The following is an 18566-nucleotide window of genomic DNA, read 5'->3' as shown; positions in this document are numbered from 1 at the left end:
ACATACATATTTATTACACATAAAGTGAATGCATCTCATATGTGACTGCATGTGCAGGTGTGTGCATGTGGAGATCAGAGGACAGTTCTCAGGAATTCCTTCTGCCACCTTGAGGCATACAGGGATCAAACTCAGGTCCTTGGTTCTGTTCACAAGTGCTTCTTAAGAGATGAGCCTGGGCTGGAGAGATGGCTCAGCGGTTAAGAACACTGACTGTGGGCTGGAGAGATGGCTCAGAGGTTAAGAGCGACGACTGCTCTTCCAGAGATCCTGAGTTCAATTCCCAGCACAACCACCTTGAATGAGATCAGGTTCCCTCTGCTGGCATGCAGACAGAAGACTGTAATAAATAAATAAATAAATAAATAAATAAATAAATAAATAAATAAATAAAATCTTTAACAAAAGAGAGAGAGAGAGATATGAACCGCACGCCTTTAATCCCAGCACTCGGGAGGCAGGTGGATCTCTGTGAATTTGAGGCCAGCCTGGTCTCCAGAGCGAGTGCCAGGATAGGCTCCAAAGCTGCCTCTCCTCTCTCTTGGGAGTGTGCTGCCACGTGGGTGCTGGAAATCAAGGTCAGTCAGTGCTAACTGAGCAATCAATCTCAAGTCCCGTAAATTGACTTTTTTTTTGAGACGGAGTCTCATGGTATATCCCTGGCTGGCCTTGAACCCCTGCTTTTGCCTCACTCCCAAATGCTTTGATTAAAAGTGTGCACCGCAGAGCCCGGCCGCCTCTAGAATTCCTTTCACTTTTAGCCACCCCGCACCTGCCCCCTCCTTTCCACACACCAAATAAAGCTCATCTACACCTTAGTGTATGCTCAGACCAGATCCCTTTAGTCTCAGACTGCCAGGTGGGTTATTCGGAGTTCAGAGTCTTCACTTGGAAAGCTGAGGCACACCGAGATTTGAAAAATAAAAACCGGGAGAGCTGGCCGAAACTGCCGGGTTTCAGGCTGTCAATTACAAGGCTTTGAAGACAAGTCACCCGCCAGACATCAGTTGGTGAGGCCTCTAACAATCCGCCCACTCAGTGAAGACGTCCTGTTTAGCTGTGAATTTACTTGGAGCTCATTGGTTCATGTCTCTGTCAGTCACACGGGGCCTGGACATGGCGGTCGCCGGCAGCTGGCAGGTGAGTGTGCTGGGCTGCGGGGCTGCGGGGCTGCGGGGCTGGGTGGGGTTAGGTTCCGGGTCTGCCCGCGCTCAAGCTGTCTCTGCCCGCAGCCTCCCCGGCCCTGCGAGGTCTACCGCTCTGAGTGGGAGCTCTGCCGCAGCGCCAGGCACATCCTACACCACTACTACGTCCACGGCGAGCGGCCGGACTGCAGGCAGTGGCTGCGCGACCTGGCCAGCTGCCGCGAATGGGAGGAGAGCCGCAGCCCCGAGGCCCAGGTGCGAGCAGGGTGTGGGTGGGTGTGTGCACAGATCCCTCGGGGACATCCCCCTCGAGCTTCCCTCCCGAGAAGTACCCCCAAACGACGTCGAGTACAAGGAGGGAGGCAGAAAGAAAGGAGGCATAGAGAGGCTTGGGGAGGAGGACAACCGTCCAGCCTTAGGGTCATCAGCCCGCCCTTGGGGACAGGATGCAGGAAGAAAAGAGCCAAGGTGCCTGGAACATGCGGATGAGCTGTTCAGGGCATACGAATGAACCTGAGAGTACCTAAAAATGTTCAGGCACGTATGATTGCAGTTACCTTTGGAAGGCCAGCCCAGCTCTGAGAGCATGGAGATTACTGTAGAGGACAGTGACCAGTACTGAGGCTGGACCTTCTCTAGGAGGTGTGAAGAAACCTCTCCTTAACTCTGAATAGTATGTGGAATGACGAACCAAAGAAAGACTTCCACTTAAACTAGCTTGGTGAACCAATGACTTTGTTGGGTCACTAATTGGAGCATGGTGACTCAAAAGGCAGCAGCATTCCCTTAAGGCCCAGCACAGTGATCCTTGGAGCTTCTCCCCACCCCACCCCCCTCTGCCACGCCTTCCGAGCAGCTCTGGAGTCTTCACTCCCAGTCGTTGTTACTGCTTTTATAGTTTTGGGTAGGAGGCTGGTGAATTTTTAACTCTCTGAACTTCTTGCTCCTAAATTTTATGTATTTCCTATGCCAGTGAGCGTGCCTCCTAGCTTCAGACGACTATTTGTAGCCATTCATTAAACAAATAGTCGTCTCTAGTCATCTCTTTGGGCGATCTCTGATAAAGGTGATAAAGGAGCCCTGCCTTCCTGGGTTGCACTCCAGTCTGGAGAATGAATGGTATTGCTTTCATGGGCAGTGTGATGGGGAAAAGGGGAGCAAAAACTCCAGGACACAGCCAGCGTAGGGAGATCAAGGAAGAAGAGGCTAGGTGTTGAAAACATTCGTAAACATTCTGAAACAGACAAATGAACCGATGTGGAAAACAAGCTGCCGAAACTCTTTTGTAAAATGCAGAAAACAGGGGTTGGAGAGATGGCTCAGTGGTTAAGAGCACTAACTTTTTCCAGAGGACCAGGATTCAATTCCTAGCACCCACACGGCAGCTCACAACTGTCTATAATTTCAGTTCCAGGGAACCCAACAACCATAACAAAATACCAATGCACATAAAATAAAAATAAATAAAAATTTTGAAAAATGTGGAAAACAGAAGCATGGCAACCCCTAATAAGTGAAAGTAAAAAACATGGCAGAAAGCTTGTTCATATGGCAAGAAACTTACTGTCTGTCACTATATATGAGCTATAACTATATACATGACATATATATATATATATATATATATATATATATATCATAATGAGGGCGACCTTTTACACACACCCTGTGCAGAATCCAACAGTAACTTTTTTTTTTTTTTCTTCGAGACAGGGTTTCTCTGTGGCTTTGGAGGCTGTCCTGGAACTAGCTCTTGTAGACCAGGCTGGTCTTGAACTCGCAGAGATCCGCTTGCCTCTGCCTCCCGAGTGTTGGGACTAAAGGCGTGCGCCACCACCGCCCGGCGAGTCCAACAGTAAATTAACTTCACACTCTCTTCCTCACTCCATGTCCCCACTCTCAGGCTTGCTCCACACTCTCCAGGTCAGCTGTAGCTGAAGCCTAGGAGATGTTTTCAAATGGCTGAAGTCAGAGAATGGACATGGTTGTGCCCTCAGGAGGCAGAGGCAGAGGCAGCAATATCAGAAACTGAAGGTCATATATCGTGATCATGAGGCCAGTCAGCCTGGGCTACTTGAGATCCTGTCTAAAAAAAAAACAAAGAACACAATAAAATTGCTGTTTAAGATGATGAATTATTTGCAGCTAATTAAGCCGATCAGGTCCCTTTCCCCATGGGAGCCTGGTGTGCAATGGTTGCAAACAGCAGCCTCCTTGGTAGCGTATGCAGCCTATCGCCTATATGGGCTGCCCTAAGGGACCTTGGAGACAATTTTCTCAGTTTCTCAAGTTTCTGATCTCAATGATATCCCCAATCTAGGCTCTAGATGGGTATGCGTGGTGCCTTTGGGAAGCCCCAGGGCACAGTGGCCAGGGTTCACATTGGCCAGGTCATCATGTCCATCCACACCAAGCTGCAGAATAAGGAACATGTGATTGAGGCTCTTCGTAGAGCAAAGTTCAAGTTCCTGGCCGCCAGAAGATCCACATCTCAAAGAAATGGGGCTTCACCAAGTTTAATGCAGATGAATTTGAAGACATGGTTGCTGAGAAACGGCTCATTCCTGATGGCTGTGGGGTCAAATATATCCCTAATCGTGGTCCCCTGGACAAGTGGCGAGCCCTGCACTCCTGAGAGCTTCCACAGTGTTCTCCTGTACCCTACCAAATCATGTTCAGTAATAAATCTCATATCAGTCTGCTTACAAAAAAAAAAAAAAAAAAAAAAGATGATGATGAATTAAGGCCGGGCGTTGGTGGTGCACGCCTTTAATCCCAGTACTCGGGAGGCAGGGGCAGGCGGATCTCTGTGAGTTCGAGACCAGCCTGGTCTACAAGAGCTAGTTCAGTACAACCTCCAAAGCCACAGAGAAACCCTGTCTCGAAAACCCCCCCCAAAAAATGATGATGAATTAAGATGACCTGTGCTGCAGAGAAAGCATGGCCTAGATGTGTGTGTGTGTGTGTGTTAAAAATGGAACATTTGTCAAGGTATGTTATGGAGAAACAGTTGAGCTCCAGAGCTTTGTGTCCCACATGTTCCCATTTGTTCCTCTCTTCAGAAGAGCGCTGAGGAAGAGGGTGGGGTAGGTGCCATGTGACAGTACTAGGGGAGCTGGGATCCATCTGTGAAGCAGTAAGTGACCAGAGTCTCATTTGTACAGCGATCCCTCTGTGAGAGTGAGCAGGCACGGGTCCAGGCTGCACAGAAGCACACCCTGGTATGGACCTTGAGGCAGAGGCCCCCTGCAGACTGGAACCTCCCTCTACCACAGGAGAAGGACAAGTGATGAGTGACAAGCAACCGCAACCCTGCCCTTGACCTGGACTTGGACTAGCTTCCACCTGACCTGGAACACAGAGGAAGGCATTTCCTGCTCTAACTGCCTATTGCCCACCTGCATCTGAGCATCTCACCACTGTGATACTCTGAAAGGTACCTATGTCTGCAATTGCAGGAAGCCAAGCACTGTGGCAGGTACCTGTGAGCAGCTGGGTTGGTCCATCTTGTCCATGCCACCTCCCCTGAGGACAACCACACCAGAGGTGGCAGTCCTGATATGTGAGAACCTTAAGTGCACAGTGGCGGCACTGACCTGTGCGAATATATGGCACAGTAGACAGAAGAAGGTTGCTAAATGGTTCTGTTGCAGGTGGTTCTCCTTGACCATGAAAAATGGACCTCGGTGCTTTGGGTGATTACTGTGTTATCCATGGGTGGAGCTCAGACTGGCTCAGCTCCCCTGGAGATACAGTAGAGCATGCTCAGTGGGCAGAGCAACTTGCCCCTCGGCACCAGCCCCTTTTACTGGTTTTGCAGACTTTTAAAAGGAAATGCACACAGCTTTGCAGGAACCACAGAATCTGAGGTCAAGAGTTCAAGTCCAAGGAATATGGGATTTAGAATTCCTGATTTCTCCTTGTTGTTAATGTATTAAAAGCCATTTCAGATGTTCGATTCCAACAGAAACCCAAAATTAATTATACTTTGTACCTGACCTACTTAGAGTATGTTTATCTATTGCTGTGACGAAACACTGACCAAAAGCAAGTTGGGGAGGAAAGAGTTTATTTGGCTTACACTTCTACATTGTAGTCCGTCATTGGTGGGAGTCAGGACAGGAACTCACACAGGGCAAGAACCTGGAGGCAGGAGCTGATGCAGAAGCCATGGAGGAGCGCTGCTTACTGGCTTGCTCATCATGGTTGCTCAGCCTGCTTTTTTATAGAACCCAGGACCACAGTCCAGGGATGGAACCACTCACAGTGGGCTGGGCCCTCACCCACTGATCACTAATTTAAAAAATGCCCACTGGAGTTGGGCGTTGGAGGCACACGCCTTTAATCCCAGCACTTTGGAGGCAGAGGCAGGTGGATCTCTGTGAGTTCGAGGCCAGCCTGGTCTACAGAATAAGTGCCAGGACAGGCTCCAAAGCTACAGAGAAACCCTGTCTTGAAAAACAAAACAAAACAAACAAACAAACAAAAATGCCAACTGGGTTGTGTGGCACATGCCTTCAAACCTAGCACTTGGAAGGCAGAAGCCGATGGATCTTGGTGAGTTTGAGGCCAGTCTGGTCTGCATAGTGAGTTTCAAGACAGCCAGCGCTAAACAAACAACAAAACAAATGGGGGCTGGGAAGATGGCTCAGAGGTTAAGAGCACTGGCTGTTCTTCCAGAGGCCCTGGGTTCAATTTCCAGCAACTACATGGTGGCTCAACCATCTATAGTGAGATTTGGTGCCTTCTTCTGGCATGTAGGCATACATGCAGGCAGAACACTGTGTATATAATAAATAAATAAATCTTTAAAAACAAACAAACAATTGCCCGACAGCTGTAACTTATGGAGGCATTTTCTCGATTGAGGTTCCCTTCTTTCATATAACTCTAGCTCAGTCATTCTTAACCTTCCTAATGCTGCGACCCTTTAATATAGTTCCTCATATTGTGGTAAACCCCAACTATAAATTACTTCATAACTGTAATTTTGCTACTGTTATAAACCGTAATGTAAATATCTGATATTCAGGATAAACGATATGCAAGCCCTGTGAAAGGGTTGTTTGACCTCCAAAGGGGTCTCAACCTACAGGCCTAGAACTTCTACCAGCTTGTGTCAAGTTGACATAAAACTAGCCAGCACAATGCCCAACAATGCTATACCCAGGTTAGTATTTTGTTCTTTTGTAGTGTTTTAAATGTTTACTTAAATATACACGTGTGTCAACATGCATACAGGTACACATATGCTTGAACATACACCCACACACATGCACACACCCACACATGTGAACATGACCAAGTATGCATACACGTAATGTACACACATGTCACACACATTCTTAAGCATGTACACATATGCCTGCACACATTCAAGCACACATGCACACTCACACAGGCACGGACACACACAAACACTAGCTCTCATAGAGAGCTCTTCATTACTAAGATGGTCAAATGTCTTGTGGCTGCACTGAGGCCCTATTGAGATGCTAAGGCCAGTCTGGTCCAGCTGCATGCCCAGCACCCTTTCTGCAGCCTTCCTGGCCATAAGCAGTAGGGTGACCATCTCTGAGGAAGAATTATGGATGTCTTCAGAAAGGATACATTGTAGAATAAAATGTCCCTCCTGAGTGTTCTACACTGTTGTGAATGATGGTACTTACACACTCACAGGAACTCCAATGAGGAAGCGGGATTTGCCGTTTCCGGGGGACAGTCACTTCAAGGTGAGGGGTCTTCACTAGCTTAATTTCAGAATGTGCATTTCCCAATAGTGGGGGCAGAGAAGGTGCTAGAGAGTGGCAGTCAGCACGTGCTATCTGGAGAGGCAGCTGTTACCTTGTTAAGCCCGCTCCTGTACCAGTTCATGAGAGAGTCCTCCTGCAGCCACAATTCCTGTCACCTGCTGTTTTGTTCCAGGCTGGAAATCCCAACATAGAACTTGGATAGAAGTTCCCTGCATTTACCCTGTGTTCATTTTTTGTTCTTTTTTCAGTGCTGACAAACAAGCCAGGACATTGTATAAGGGGTCCTTGGAATCAGCCCAGAACACATCCAGATTCCAAATTCTCAAAACAAAAAAGATTTATCACCCTGGAGGGACAAGTGTGTGTGTGTGTGTGTGTGTGTGTGTGTGTGTGTGTGTGTGTGTCGGGGGCAGGGGTGAGGAGGCCTGCCTCTGGATTGGACAGAGACAGACGGCAGGTGTTTGTGCAGAAGTGCTAGGGTGAGTTGGTAAGTCCTGATTGGACAGGTTAGCCAGTATAGCCAAATAATGAATTTTGATTGCTGAACTTTGGTGTTTTGATAGGTGGATCTTGGAGTTTTAGTCAGGCAGAGGAAGTGGCCAAATAAGGGAATAAACCTTGTGACTAGGGCTATAGAGATGGCTCAGTGGTTAAGAGCACTGACTGCTCTTCCAGAGGTCCTGAGTTCAATTTCAGGCAACCACATGGTGGCTTATAACCACCTTGAATGAGGTCTGGTGCTCTCTGCTGGCATGCAGGCAGAGGACTGTATACATAATAAATAAAATCTTTAAAAAAAAAAAAGAAAAGAATGGAACCTAACTCTTTAGCAAGGGACAGAGAAGGGGAATGAACAAGACCTGCTGACAGCATGTTTTATTTTTATTTATTTTTATTTAAATTAGAAGCAAGCCTGCTTCACATGTCAATCCCAGCTCCCTCTCCCTCCCCTCCTCCCCTGCCCCCCACCAACTCTCCACCCCATCTCCCCTCTGCTACCCAGGGAGGGTGAGCCTCCCCCCCCGCCCCGTCACCAAAGTCTGTCATATCATCCAGGGCAGGGCCTAGGCCCTCCCCTCATGTGGACTGGGCTCCCAAAGTCCATTGATATGCCAGGGATAAATAATGGTCTACAACAGAGGTCCCATAGATTGCCGAGGCCTCCTCACTGACACCCACATTCAGGGGGGTCTGGATCACTCCCATGCTGACCTCCTAGCCATTAGTCTGGGGTCCATGAGTTTCCCCTTGTTCAGGTCAGCTGTTTCTGTGGGTTTCACCATCTCGGTCTTGACTCCTTTAGTCTTCACCACTCCTCCCTCTTTGTGACTGGATTCCAGGTGTTCAGTTCAATGTTTAGCTGTGGGTGTCTGCTTCTGCTCCCATCAGCCACTGGATGAAGGCTCTAGGGTGGCATATAAGGTAGTCATCAATCTCATTATCGGGGAACGGCATTTAAGGAAGCCTCTCCACTATTGCTTAGATTGCCAGTTGGTGTCATCTTTGTAGATCTCTGGAATTCTCCCTAGTGCCAGATCTCTCCTCAAATCTATAATGGCTCCCTCTATTATGGTATCTCTCATCCTGCTCTCCTCTATTCTTCCCCCAACTCAACCTTCCTGCTCCCCCATTTCCTCCTCTCCCCTCCTCTTCTCCCCTTCTCATTCTCCCAGCCCCCCCCCATGTTCCCAATAGGCTCAGGAGATCCTATCCCCTTCCTCTTCTCCAGGGTACCCTGAATGTCTCTCTTAGGGTACTCCCTGTTTCCCAGCTTCTCTGGCGGTGTGGATTGTAGGCTGGCAATCCCCTGATCCATATCTAAAATCCATATATGAGTGAGTACATACCATGTTTGTCTTTTTGTGATTGAGTTACCTTACTCAGGATGGTTTCTTTTAGTGCCATCCATTTGCCTGGCAGCATGTTTGGAATGTTTGGGCCTGTCAACAGAGCCCTTCACATTGTACATGCTACACGCATGCTTTACCACTGAGCAATGCCAAATACAATCACAGCTTTGAAACTGCCAGGCTGACTTCCAAAGTCCTGTGGTACATGAAGGGAAAGACACAAATGTCAATAGAGTCTCTGGCTGGGGTGTGGCTCAGAGCTACATAACTTGCCTTGCTAGCACAAGGACCCAAGTTTGATTTCCAAACACTGCACTAAATAAAAAAGCAAGAGTTAAAGTCGGGAGTGATGGTGTACCATATTGTGATCCTAGCACATGAGAGACAGAGCCAGAAGGATCAGGAGTTTAAGGCCATAAGACCTTCTCTGAAAAACACAACAAACAAACAAATAACAAAAAAAGCCCTGAAGCCGGGCGTTGGCGTTGGTGGCGCACGCCTTTAATCCCAGCACTCAGGAGGCTGAGGCAGGCGGATCTCTGTGAGTTTGATCCTTATCTGCAGATAAGGCCAACCTTATCTACAGAGTGAGTGACAGGAGAGGCTCCAAAGCTACACAGAGAAACCCTGTCTTGAAAAACCAAACAAATCAAGCCCCTAAAATGATGATAACTATCACAACAAAAGTGCAGGCAAGTATAAGACGGAGCAGTGTCTCAAACTCTTTGGACAAAACTCCATAGTTACAAGTGTATTGTGCATATTACCATTGCAAAAGCTTGACCTAGGTTTTTGTTTTGTTTTTGAGACAAGGTCTCACTAAGTAGCTTTGGCTATCCTGGATCTCACTATGTAGACCAGACTAGTCTTGAACTCACAGAGATCTGCCTGTCTCTGTCTCCCAAGTTCTGGGACTAATGGTGTGTGGCACTATGCTTGGCTACCACAGGGTTCTTACCTAAACCATGGAGAACATATTGTTATCATGAAGCCGATGTGCTCATGATAGCAACTTGGATAAAAATCCAAAGAAAGCACCCTCGTTTAAAAAAAAAATCTTAGGGGGCTGGAAAGATGCCTCAGCCATTAAGAGCTGAGCTGCTCTTTCAGAGGACCTGGGTTCAATTCCCATCACCCACATGGTGGTTCATGACCATCTGTAACTCCAGTTCCAGGAGATCCAATACTGTCTTCTGACCTCTGCAGGCACCCGGCATACGAGTAAAATGCACACATGTGCATGTAGACAAAACATTCATACATAAAATAGAAGCTGTAGATATATAATAAAAATTATAATCTAGTATTTAAAAAGAGAAAATATCTTAAAAGGATATATGTAGGAGTCATGAGGCAGAGCTATGGGAAGAGCGAAGTCAGTCAAGGCAGACCCATGGTGAAAAATCCACACATGTGGGTTGGTAATTCTCCAGGGCTGTGTGATGAAATGTGTACAGCCAGATGCACACACACACACAGGTGAATGCAGATATAAGTGAGGAAATTGAAATGTTTCTGGATCCTAACACTGTTCTTCAGTGTGTTGTTTAAACACATTAGTGATGAACCTTGAGTCACCAATAATGTATTGGTGTCCCATTAAGGAAAAAAATAAAAAGAACTTACCCTTAGAGTTGTTTAACCAAGAGCAAATTCATATTTGAATTGTCTACTTTATGCTCCCTGTGCCTGTCTTCTGTCTGCTGTATGAGTCTGTTCCTGTGTCTGTCTGTTGTTTCTGTGTGTCTGTTCCTAACAAAGGTTTTTGTTCTGTTATTGAACCTCACAGAAAGCATCACATGGGGATAGAATGAGGGACACTTTACAGAAGTATTTAACAGGGGATTAAGTGACTGACTCCAACTGACCCAGATAACAAACAGAATTACAAAAGTCATTGTTTATCAATCAATATCCAAATGTGTTCAGCATTACCCTTAAGTGCTGTGTTCAACATGTGTGGTGGCTATTCATTTTATAAGATTGCTTTCAACTTCTATTTGCTGGTTTCAGCAAAGGACACATATGCATTACTCTGGTCATGGGTATGGAAGAGTAGCTAAGATTACAGCTGGGTATTGGTTTAGGATGTAAAAGTTGATCATGTGAGAAATCTAAGGCAAGTAAAGTTGACCGATCGTTACATTGTTCTCTGAAAGGCAGGTTACCCAAACAGGCTGAGTGTAAGTAGGACAGCAGTCTTAAGTCTTAGTAACCTCGGGATGTATTAACTCTGGCTGTGAAGTCCAGAAAAAGTTCTGGTCTCTGAGGAAGTAAGAGGTCTTCACAATATTGCATCACCACAGTTTCTCCTTTTTTGTTTTATTAAAGAAGCATGGTCATAGAGGTGGTCACTGATGAAGAGTTGGCTAAATTGTGGTGTACTGTGGGGGCAGGCCGAATTGGTATCACCTCATTCCAGGTGGTCCCTTTGAAAAGCTGACAAAGGAATGATAGAACTTTGAGGGGGAGGCAGACAAACAGAATGACTATTCCTGTAAAAGACCACATCTTAAGACTTAATCCTGAAAGCCAACTACAAGTGTTTAGCCCTTTAGTTATCAAACACCATTTTATGTTTATGGGAAGATAGGAATTTGCGTGGCATAACTGTCGCAACCGTCATAGCTGCCAGAGTCATCCAATTCTTCTTTTTTTAAAAAACATACATTCCAAGGCAAAACTAAGTTGCCTTAAGGAAGTTTTGCCATGCCAGGGATGAGTCAGGAATTCAGGCATAAATCTGTCTAAGAATTAAAACCAGGAGACAAAATTACAGTATGATGAGAGGAAGCTTAGTAAGTGGAGTAGAATTAGAAGTGATAGTCAGTTTACATGTGATTGAAATTCAGGAAAGTGTCCCTCTTTTGTTACAAGGTTGTTTCTAGGTCAGAGTGCATTTCTTTGGCTTTGGGTACAGGGCCAAAGTTTCTCCTTTTTTGTTTTATTAAAGAATCATGGTCATAGAGGTGGTCACTGATGAAGAGTTGGCTAAATTGTGGTGTACTGTGGGGGCAGGCCGAATTGGTGTCACCTCATTCCAGGTGGTCCCTTTGAAAAGCTGACAAAGGAATGATAGAACTTGCCAGTTGGTATCATCCTTGTAGATCTCTGGAATTCTCCCTAGTGCCAGATCTCTCCTTAAATCTATAATGGCTCCCTCTATTATGGTATCTCTCATCCTGCTCTCCTCTATCCTTCCCCCACTCAACATTCCTGCTCCCCCATTTCCTCCTCTCCCCTTCCTCTTCTCCAGGGTACCCTGAATGTCTCTCTTAGGGTACTCCCTGGTTCCCAGCTTCTCTGGCGGTGTAGATTGTTAGACCCACAGAAAACTCAGGCCTCCGGGGTCTCAGCCCAGGACCTTGGTCACCCCAATCACCAGGCAGATTTGAAAGCTTGCTGCAAACTGCATGAGGCTTTATTGTTAACGAGCTAACCCCATGTTAGCTGGAGTCTTTCACCCACCCGCCATGGCGGATGGCTAGCAAAGACACTCGAAGGGGCTGCATAGAGATCTTGTAGGACAGTGTAAAGGGAGTGTCTAGGGGTACACACAGGCTCAGGATTGGTGTGCCTCCAGGCTTGGAGGGCTTGCCCTGTGTTGATTGGCCAATTGGTTGTTATGGCCCATAGGCCCTCCCAGGGTGGTTGCTATGCTCTGAGCATCCATTGCTGTGCACTTGTCCATAAAGCACACCCAGAACCGTAAAGCATAGCGCCACTAGCTAACTTCTGATTGGTTCCTTGCCACGAGGCAGGCATCTGACCTCTTAGTGACCAAGGCAAGGTCATGATGAGCACGTGTTACTGTCATGGCTGCCAAAATGGGTAACTGGTCCCTTCAGTAGAACTCTCAGCACCGTGCCCCCCACCATGAATGATAGTGAATGGACTAAACCTTTGACACTATAAGCACCCCCCCCAAAATGCTTCCTTTTATAAGGGTCACCGTGGTCATATCGTCTCTTTACAGCAATTGATCTGAGACAAGGTCGTAGACCTCTCTGTTTCAGACCTGGCAGGAGGTGATGTAGAAGGGGCAACAGTGAGTCCTTAGAGGAGGGTCCACCTAAAGTGCTCTGATAAAACTTAACAGATGGCAAAGATCCACAATATCAAACACCCTATGATGATAGCATGCATTCTTGGAGTATGTTATGTGAGTGATCCAGCATATGTAGCATCAAAAAGTGAGACTTTTAGTGTTATTACAATTCTTACTGAGAGTGTGTAGTTAACAAAAAACGTTTGGGAAGTTTTGCCCTTATTAGAGGAAGAGAAGAGGAAAGAAAGCCATTTTAAAAATATCAGGTTTTGTCATAGGTGATGATTTGTCGTTACCCGGCATGTCTCAGCCTTAACCCATGAGGTTCGGCCTGAGCGGGGGTGTGTGTACCTGGAAACTCCTAGCAACCCAGTGGCAATAAAGACCAAACACAGGCATCTTGTCATCTGCTCTCAGCTCCATGTTGTAAAACTAGAGTCTTTTTTTTTTTTTTTTTTTTTTTTTTAATTTGCCATCTTTTCGACTGTTTCTTAACCGTCCTGCCATGACCACGAGGAGATGACTTCTGTCCTTCTCCTCCCCTCTTTGGTCACTTGCCCCTAACTCCTGTCCTTCCTAGTCACTTACACACCTAGCCCCTCTGCCCAGGTGCAGGCCTATTCAGATGTTTAGGCACATAGAGATGCAAGTTAGGAGGCATAGTACCCTGATGCCCTGGTAAACAATAGTAGCCCTACTGGCATTAACAATACAATAGTGGGCCAAAGCTTTCTGGTGCTCCTGTTTACTGAAGCTGGGCCTCAAAATATTTCATAATGGAACTATTTGGTCCCCCACAATGATTTCACCATTGTCCATTACCAGATGTAAGGCCACTGTTTGGTGGAGTAGAATTTGACATTTTATTTGGTCAGCATAAATTCAGAATCGGCCATTAGGCCTCTTCTATTACACTGAGACAAAGTTAACAAGGAAAATCTTTTACCATTATGATTAACGTAAGTTTTGTTCAGTAAGGTGAAATGTAATAGCATAACTTGCTGGACCATGTACTATATAGTTCTGTAGAAGGATAAGGTGACCATGTAACCAGCTATTTGTTGCATCAGACTCCTGCAAAAGGAGTAAGCACCTGGAAGCTTTGTAACAGAAGGCCATTCAAGCCAGCAGTAGATCTATTGAGGCAGATCTTTCCCAAGCCATCTGAGGGTACTGGCTGTACAAATTTGTACTCCCACCAGCAATGAGTAAGTATCCTGTTTCCACGTCCTCTCCAACATTTGTCTTATTACCATGGCTATTCTGAATGGGGTAAGATGAAACCTCAAAACAGTTTCAATTTGTATTTCTTTGATGGTGAAAGATGTTGAATATTTTAAAAGTATTTCTTAGCCATTTGTGTTTCCTCCTTTGAGAGCTCTCTGCTTAGTTCTGTACCCGTTTTTAAACTGTTTTTTGTCTGTTTGTTTGTTTTTTGTTTTTGTTTTCTGGAGACAGGGTTTCTCTGTGGCTTTTGGAGGCTGTCCTGGAACTAGCTCTTGTAGACCAGGCTGGTCTCAAACTCACAGAGATCTGCCTGCCTCTGCCTCCCGAGTGCTGGGATTAAAGGAGTAAGCCACCAACGCCCGGCTTAAATTGGGTTATTTACTTTCTTAATGTTCAGAATTGAATTTGTTTTTTGTTTTTCCAGGGTTTCTCTGTGTAACAGCCCTGGCTGTCCTGGGATTTGCTCTGTAGACCAGGCTGGCCTCTAACTCACAGAGATCCACCTGCCTCTGTCTCCTGAGTGCTGGGATTAAAGGGATGCGCTACCACCACCCAGTTAGGATCTAGGTAGGATTCTTAGGCTGGTGGGAAAACGAAGCCCTGACCTTTCATTTTACAGAAATATCTGCCTGCTCCACAGAGGAGAAGCAGGAGTGGACATGCTTTGTGGACAAAATTAGCTGCTGGAGTAGGTGGCAATGAGTGGGACATAGATATGGCAGAGGGGGTCAGGGAAATGGTTGCATGTAGTTTATACTTCCAGATAGAGCAAAGACTCAGAACCCTTATGCTATATTTTACCAGCAAACCACACAATAATAGCCCAGAAAGAAACCTTTGCATACATGGCCACAGGGGTAGTGGTGGTGCTAGGGTTGGAGCCCAGGACCATTTAAGTATTCTGGGTGAGCACCCACCGAGTTACTCCTCATCCTGTCAGTCTTTGACAAAAGACCATTCAGGTGAGTAAGGGACAGTGGGTGATGCTGGTGACATGCCTCAGGGGATAAAGTGCTGGCTGTGCAAGTGTGACAACTTGAGTTTAGCTCTCTGGAACCCACAAGAAACTTGACACATTAGCACACATCTGTTGTAATCCCAGTGTTCCTAAAGTGAGATGGGAGACAGCTTCTGGGCCAGCTAGCTGGTACTTGCTTGCATAAGTAGCTTTGAACAACAAAAGGTGAATATTACATCTCTGAGGCAGCTTAAGGGGACAGGATGCAGGAAAGAACCAGCAGCCTGACCATTAGCGGTTAGGACTGTGGTTATTGACACAACCTATGGGAACCTGAGTGTACCAGAGAAAAAAGATGGCCATGACCTTTTATGGGGGGAGGGGTGACATGAGGGTCTTAGGAATGCAGAAGTGGTTGCAGCATGTAGCCATGCAGCCCACATTTGCTCACCTGCAGTCTCTTCCTCCTGAAGTTGTTTGCCCAAGCAAAGAAGGCTGTCCCCACAGACATTCCTTTCTAAGACCACTAAGCAAAGTTGAGAAGGATTCTCTGTAGCCTTGTAGGAAGCCTGTTTTACAGGGGAGGCACTCTACCATTCCAAACCCTAAAGGGGTATAGAAAATGGGCTCCTTTCTTAACCATTTCCTGCTGAAGAGGGTCACTGATGGAAGTGTGTACTTCCAAGTCTTTCTGCTGAAGAGTGGGGTTGTCCTCTGTCCACTTAGCTGGAGGAGAGTTCTGCCTCGAATGGATCATGCTATTGACACCTGCGTTCTCGGAGAGATTTGTGGAAAATAGAGGGCTGGAAGTGAAGGGACCAGCTCCCCATTTCAGCAGCCATAACAGTAACACGTGCTTGCCATGACCTTGTCTTAGTCACTAAGGTCAGATGCCTGCCCCTTTCGGCAGCCATGACAGTAACACGTGCCTTTCTGACCTTGCCTTAGTCATATAAGGTTAGATGCCTGCTTCCTGGCAAGGAACCAATCAGAAGTTATGCTATGCTTTACGGCTCTGGGTGTGCTTTATGGACAAATGCACAGCAATGACATGCAGAGCATAGCAACCACCCTGGGAGGGCCTATGGACCATAACAACCAGTTGGCCAATCAACACAGGGCAAGCCCTCCAAGCCTGGAGGCACACCAATCCTGAGCCTGTGTGTACCCCTAGACACTCCCTTTACACTGTCCTACAAGATCTCTATGCAGCCCCTTCGAGTGTCTTTGCTAGCCATCCGCCATGGCGGGTGGGTGAAAGACCCCAGCTAACATGGGGTTAGCTCGTTAAACAACAATAAAGCCTCATGCAGTTTGCAGCAAACTTTCAAATCTGCCTGGTGATTGGGGTGACCGAGGTCCTGGGCTGAGACCCCGGAGGCCTGAGTTTTCCTGAAGCAGACTGTCTTAGGCTTACCATTGCTGTGATAAAATCCTAGGCCAAAAGCAAGCTGGGGAGGAAAGGGTTTATCTGGCTTATACTTCTGTATTGCTGTTCATCATTGAAGGAAGTCAGGACAGGAATTCAAACAGGGATGGAACGTAGAGGTAGGAGCTGATGCAGGGGCCATGGAGGAGTTATTACTTACTGGCTTGCTCCCATGGCATGCTCAGTGTGCTTTCTTACAGAACCCAAGACCACTAGCCCAGGGATGACACCATCCACAATGGACTGGGCCCTCCCCCATCAATTGCTAATTAAGAAAATGCCCCACAGGTTCACCTACATCCCAATCTTAGAGGGATTTTCTTTATTGAGGTTCCCTCCTCTCAAAAGACTTTAGTTGTTGCCGAGCTGACATAAACTATCCAGCACACAGATGATTTGATTACAACGTGAAACAGAGAGATGACTGAGGAAGGTGGAGGGAAGGGGAGAAGAGGCAGGAAAGAGAGTAAGCGAGCTTGTGAGAGAAAGTGAGTAAAGAGTTGATCTAGGGTGATGGTGACTAGTCCCACTGTTAGGACTTCTGCACCAAAGTGAGCCAGCAGAAGCAGCAGGGAGCCACAGAGCATCAAAGGAAGGGAGCAGGAAAAAATATAGGACTAGTGTAACAAATCATATCTAGCCTGGGTGAAAGGAATGAAGGTCCCTTGCTGTCAGAGTTTCTCCCCAGCAGATACATCAGGAACAAATAGGGTTGTAGGGCGGGAGCTATTGGGAGAACTTACGTGGAACATTTTGTTTGGGTAAAGGGGCAAGTTCAGTAAGTAAACATAAGCATGGGGTTAATAAGGAAGAAAGAAGTGCTGAAGGGGCAAAGCCAGAGCAGGAGGGAACCAGAAGCCCATACATAGGAGAAGGCTTGTGGCTGAGTGTTTTCTTGTCCCTGTGTTTTTGGGTCCCATCTCAAACCAATTAGTTTATTGGTGTGAAGCAGCATTGTTCCTGGAGGAAGCACAGGTCCTGTTATTAGTAGGAGTTAGAACTAGGCTGGGAGCACTGCAGTCGTCAGTTGAGTTGGTCCTGAAGGATGTTAAGCTGATCCTTTGAGCACCAGTGAGACAGAGAAGTTAATTGATGCAAAGAAGACTCCAGTCCAGCTGTTCTTAGTCCTGAAAACAATGCCTAGAGTGGCAAGAGAAGGGATGAGTTCGATGGCCCATGGCTCATTAGTCCCCCTTTCGCAGGTCATCCAAACTGCTTTCAGGGATTTGGGGGCATCAGTCTCTCTTTAACTGCTTTAAGCTGACAAACTGTAGAAGGGCAACAGTTAGAGTGCCTCAAAGGAGGGTCCATCTAAGGGGATACTGTGAAACCTAACAGCAGAAATCCAGAGAATAAGTCAGACAATAATAACTGTACAACCTTGAGGGGGAACATTAAGAGACAAAATTCATGAAGAAAAGAAAATATGGTTTTTCAAGATAGGGTTTCTGTGTAACAGTCCTGGCTGTCTGGGAACTCCCTCTGTAGACCAGGCTGTCCTCAAACTCACCGAGATCCCAAGTGCTGGGTCTAAAGGCATGTGCCACCACCACCCTGCATGAGGAAAATTTTATATTGCGATTTACATGCACTAATATAAGTTAATTTATAAAATTAACATAAGGTTAAATGATTTTGTACAATTGGCTGGACCATGTATCAGAGTACTGTAGAAGGGTAATGTAACTATAATTGGCTGTTTGTTATATCAGCCTCGTGCATAGGAACAAGCTCCTGGAAGCTTTGTAAAAGAAGTCAGTTAAGATCAGCATCTAACTGACAATTTAAAAGAGAAATGGAATCCCAGTGAGTCATTTTTATAGGATTGTCTAGCAAAGTTTCAAAAGATACTCCTTGGAGACTCTCAATAACTTCCCAGAGCTGTGAGTTTGATGACAAAGTATCTGACAGCCTCCTTTAATCAGGAAACATGCGTGGTTGGGACACATGATATCATTTTTATAAAACTGTGAGACATGCTCTTCTAGAACAGGATATTGTTACCAGGAAGAGAATCATTAGTGAGAAATAGTTGTTCAAATAATGCCTTATGATTGAGGAATGTCTGAGGACTGTTAAAGAAATCCTGGTTATCTTCTGGTGTGCAGATATACATGGAAGCAGAATGTTGTATACATAATAAATAAAATCTTAAA

At 46.2% G+C, this 18566-nt stretch overlaps 1 protein-coding gene and 1 non-coding gene across 3 annotated transcripts; both read left to right on the top strand.

Annotated features, from left to right (window-relative positions):
• The first annotated feature begins 1001 nt into the window (after positions 1-1001).
• On the top strand, positions 1002-5147 carry CUNH22orf39 (chromosome unknown C22orf39 homolog). 2 transcript variants are annotated; one of them, XM_035444714.1, is made up of 3 exons: positions 1002-1140; positions 1233-1400; positions 3466-3748. In XM_035444714.1, the coding sequence occupies exons 1-3, from the start codon at positions 1087-1089 to the stop codon at positions 3568-3570; spliced, it is 327 nt and encodes a 108-aa protein (XP_035300605.1). In that variant the 5' UTR covers positions 1002-1086; the 3' UTR covers positions 3571-3748. The 2 variants fall into 2 exon arrangements, with proteins under 2 accessions (XP_035300605.1, XP_027268908.1); XM_027413107.2 differs by lacking the exon at positions 3466-3748 and adding an exon at positions 4310-5147 and having other exon boundaries at positions 1003-1140.
• On the top strand, positions 3285-3419 carry LOC113835447. The gene has a single exon (XR_003484990.1). It is a non-coding gene; the product is annotated as a small nucleolar RNA SNORA70 (small nucleolar RNA).
• Positions 5148-18566: the final 13419 nt, after the last annotated feature.

This window comes from Cricetulus griseus, chromosome 4, assembly GCF_003668045.3.
Source record: "Cricetulus griseus strain 17A/GY chromosome 4, alternate assembly CriGri-PICRH-1.0, whole genome shotgun sequence".
Lineage (NCBI taxonomy): Eukaryota > Metazoa > Chordata > Mammalia > Rodentia > Cricetidae > Cricetulus > Cricetulus griseus.
The sequence above is the reverse complement of the archived record's forward strand: the minus strand, read 5'-3'. Positions and strand labels throughout refer to the sequence as shown.

Bases quoted from the DNA above. Each gene is read 5' to 3' on its own strand.
- CUNH22orf39 (XM_027413107.2), top strand. From the start codon at position 1,087: ATGTCTCTGTCAGTCACACGGGGCCTGGACATGGCGGTCGCCGGCAGC. The intron at 1,141-1,232 runs GTGAGTGTGCTG...CTCTGCCCGCAG, and splicing joins CGGTCGCCGGCAGCTGGCAG to CCTCCCCGGCCCTGCGAGGT. The intron at 1,401-4,309 runs GTGCGAGCAGGG...TCATTTGTACAG, and splicing joins GCCGCAGCCCCGAGGCCCAG to CGATCCCTCTGTGAGAGTGA.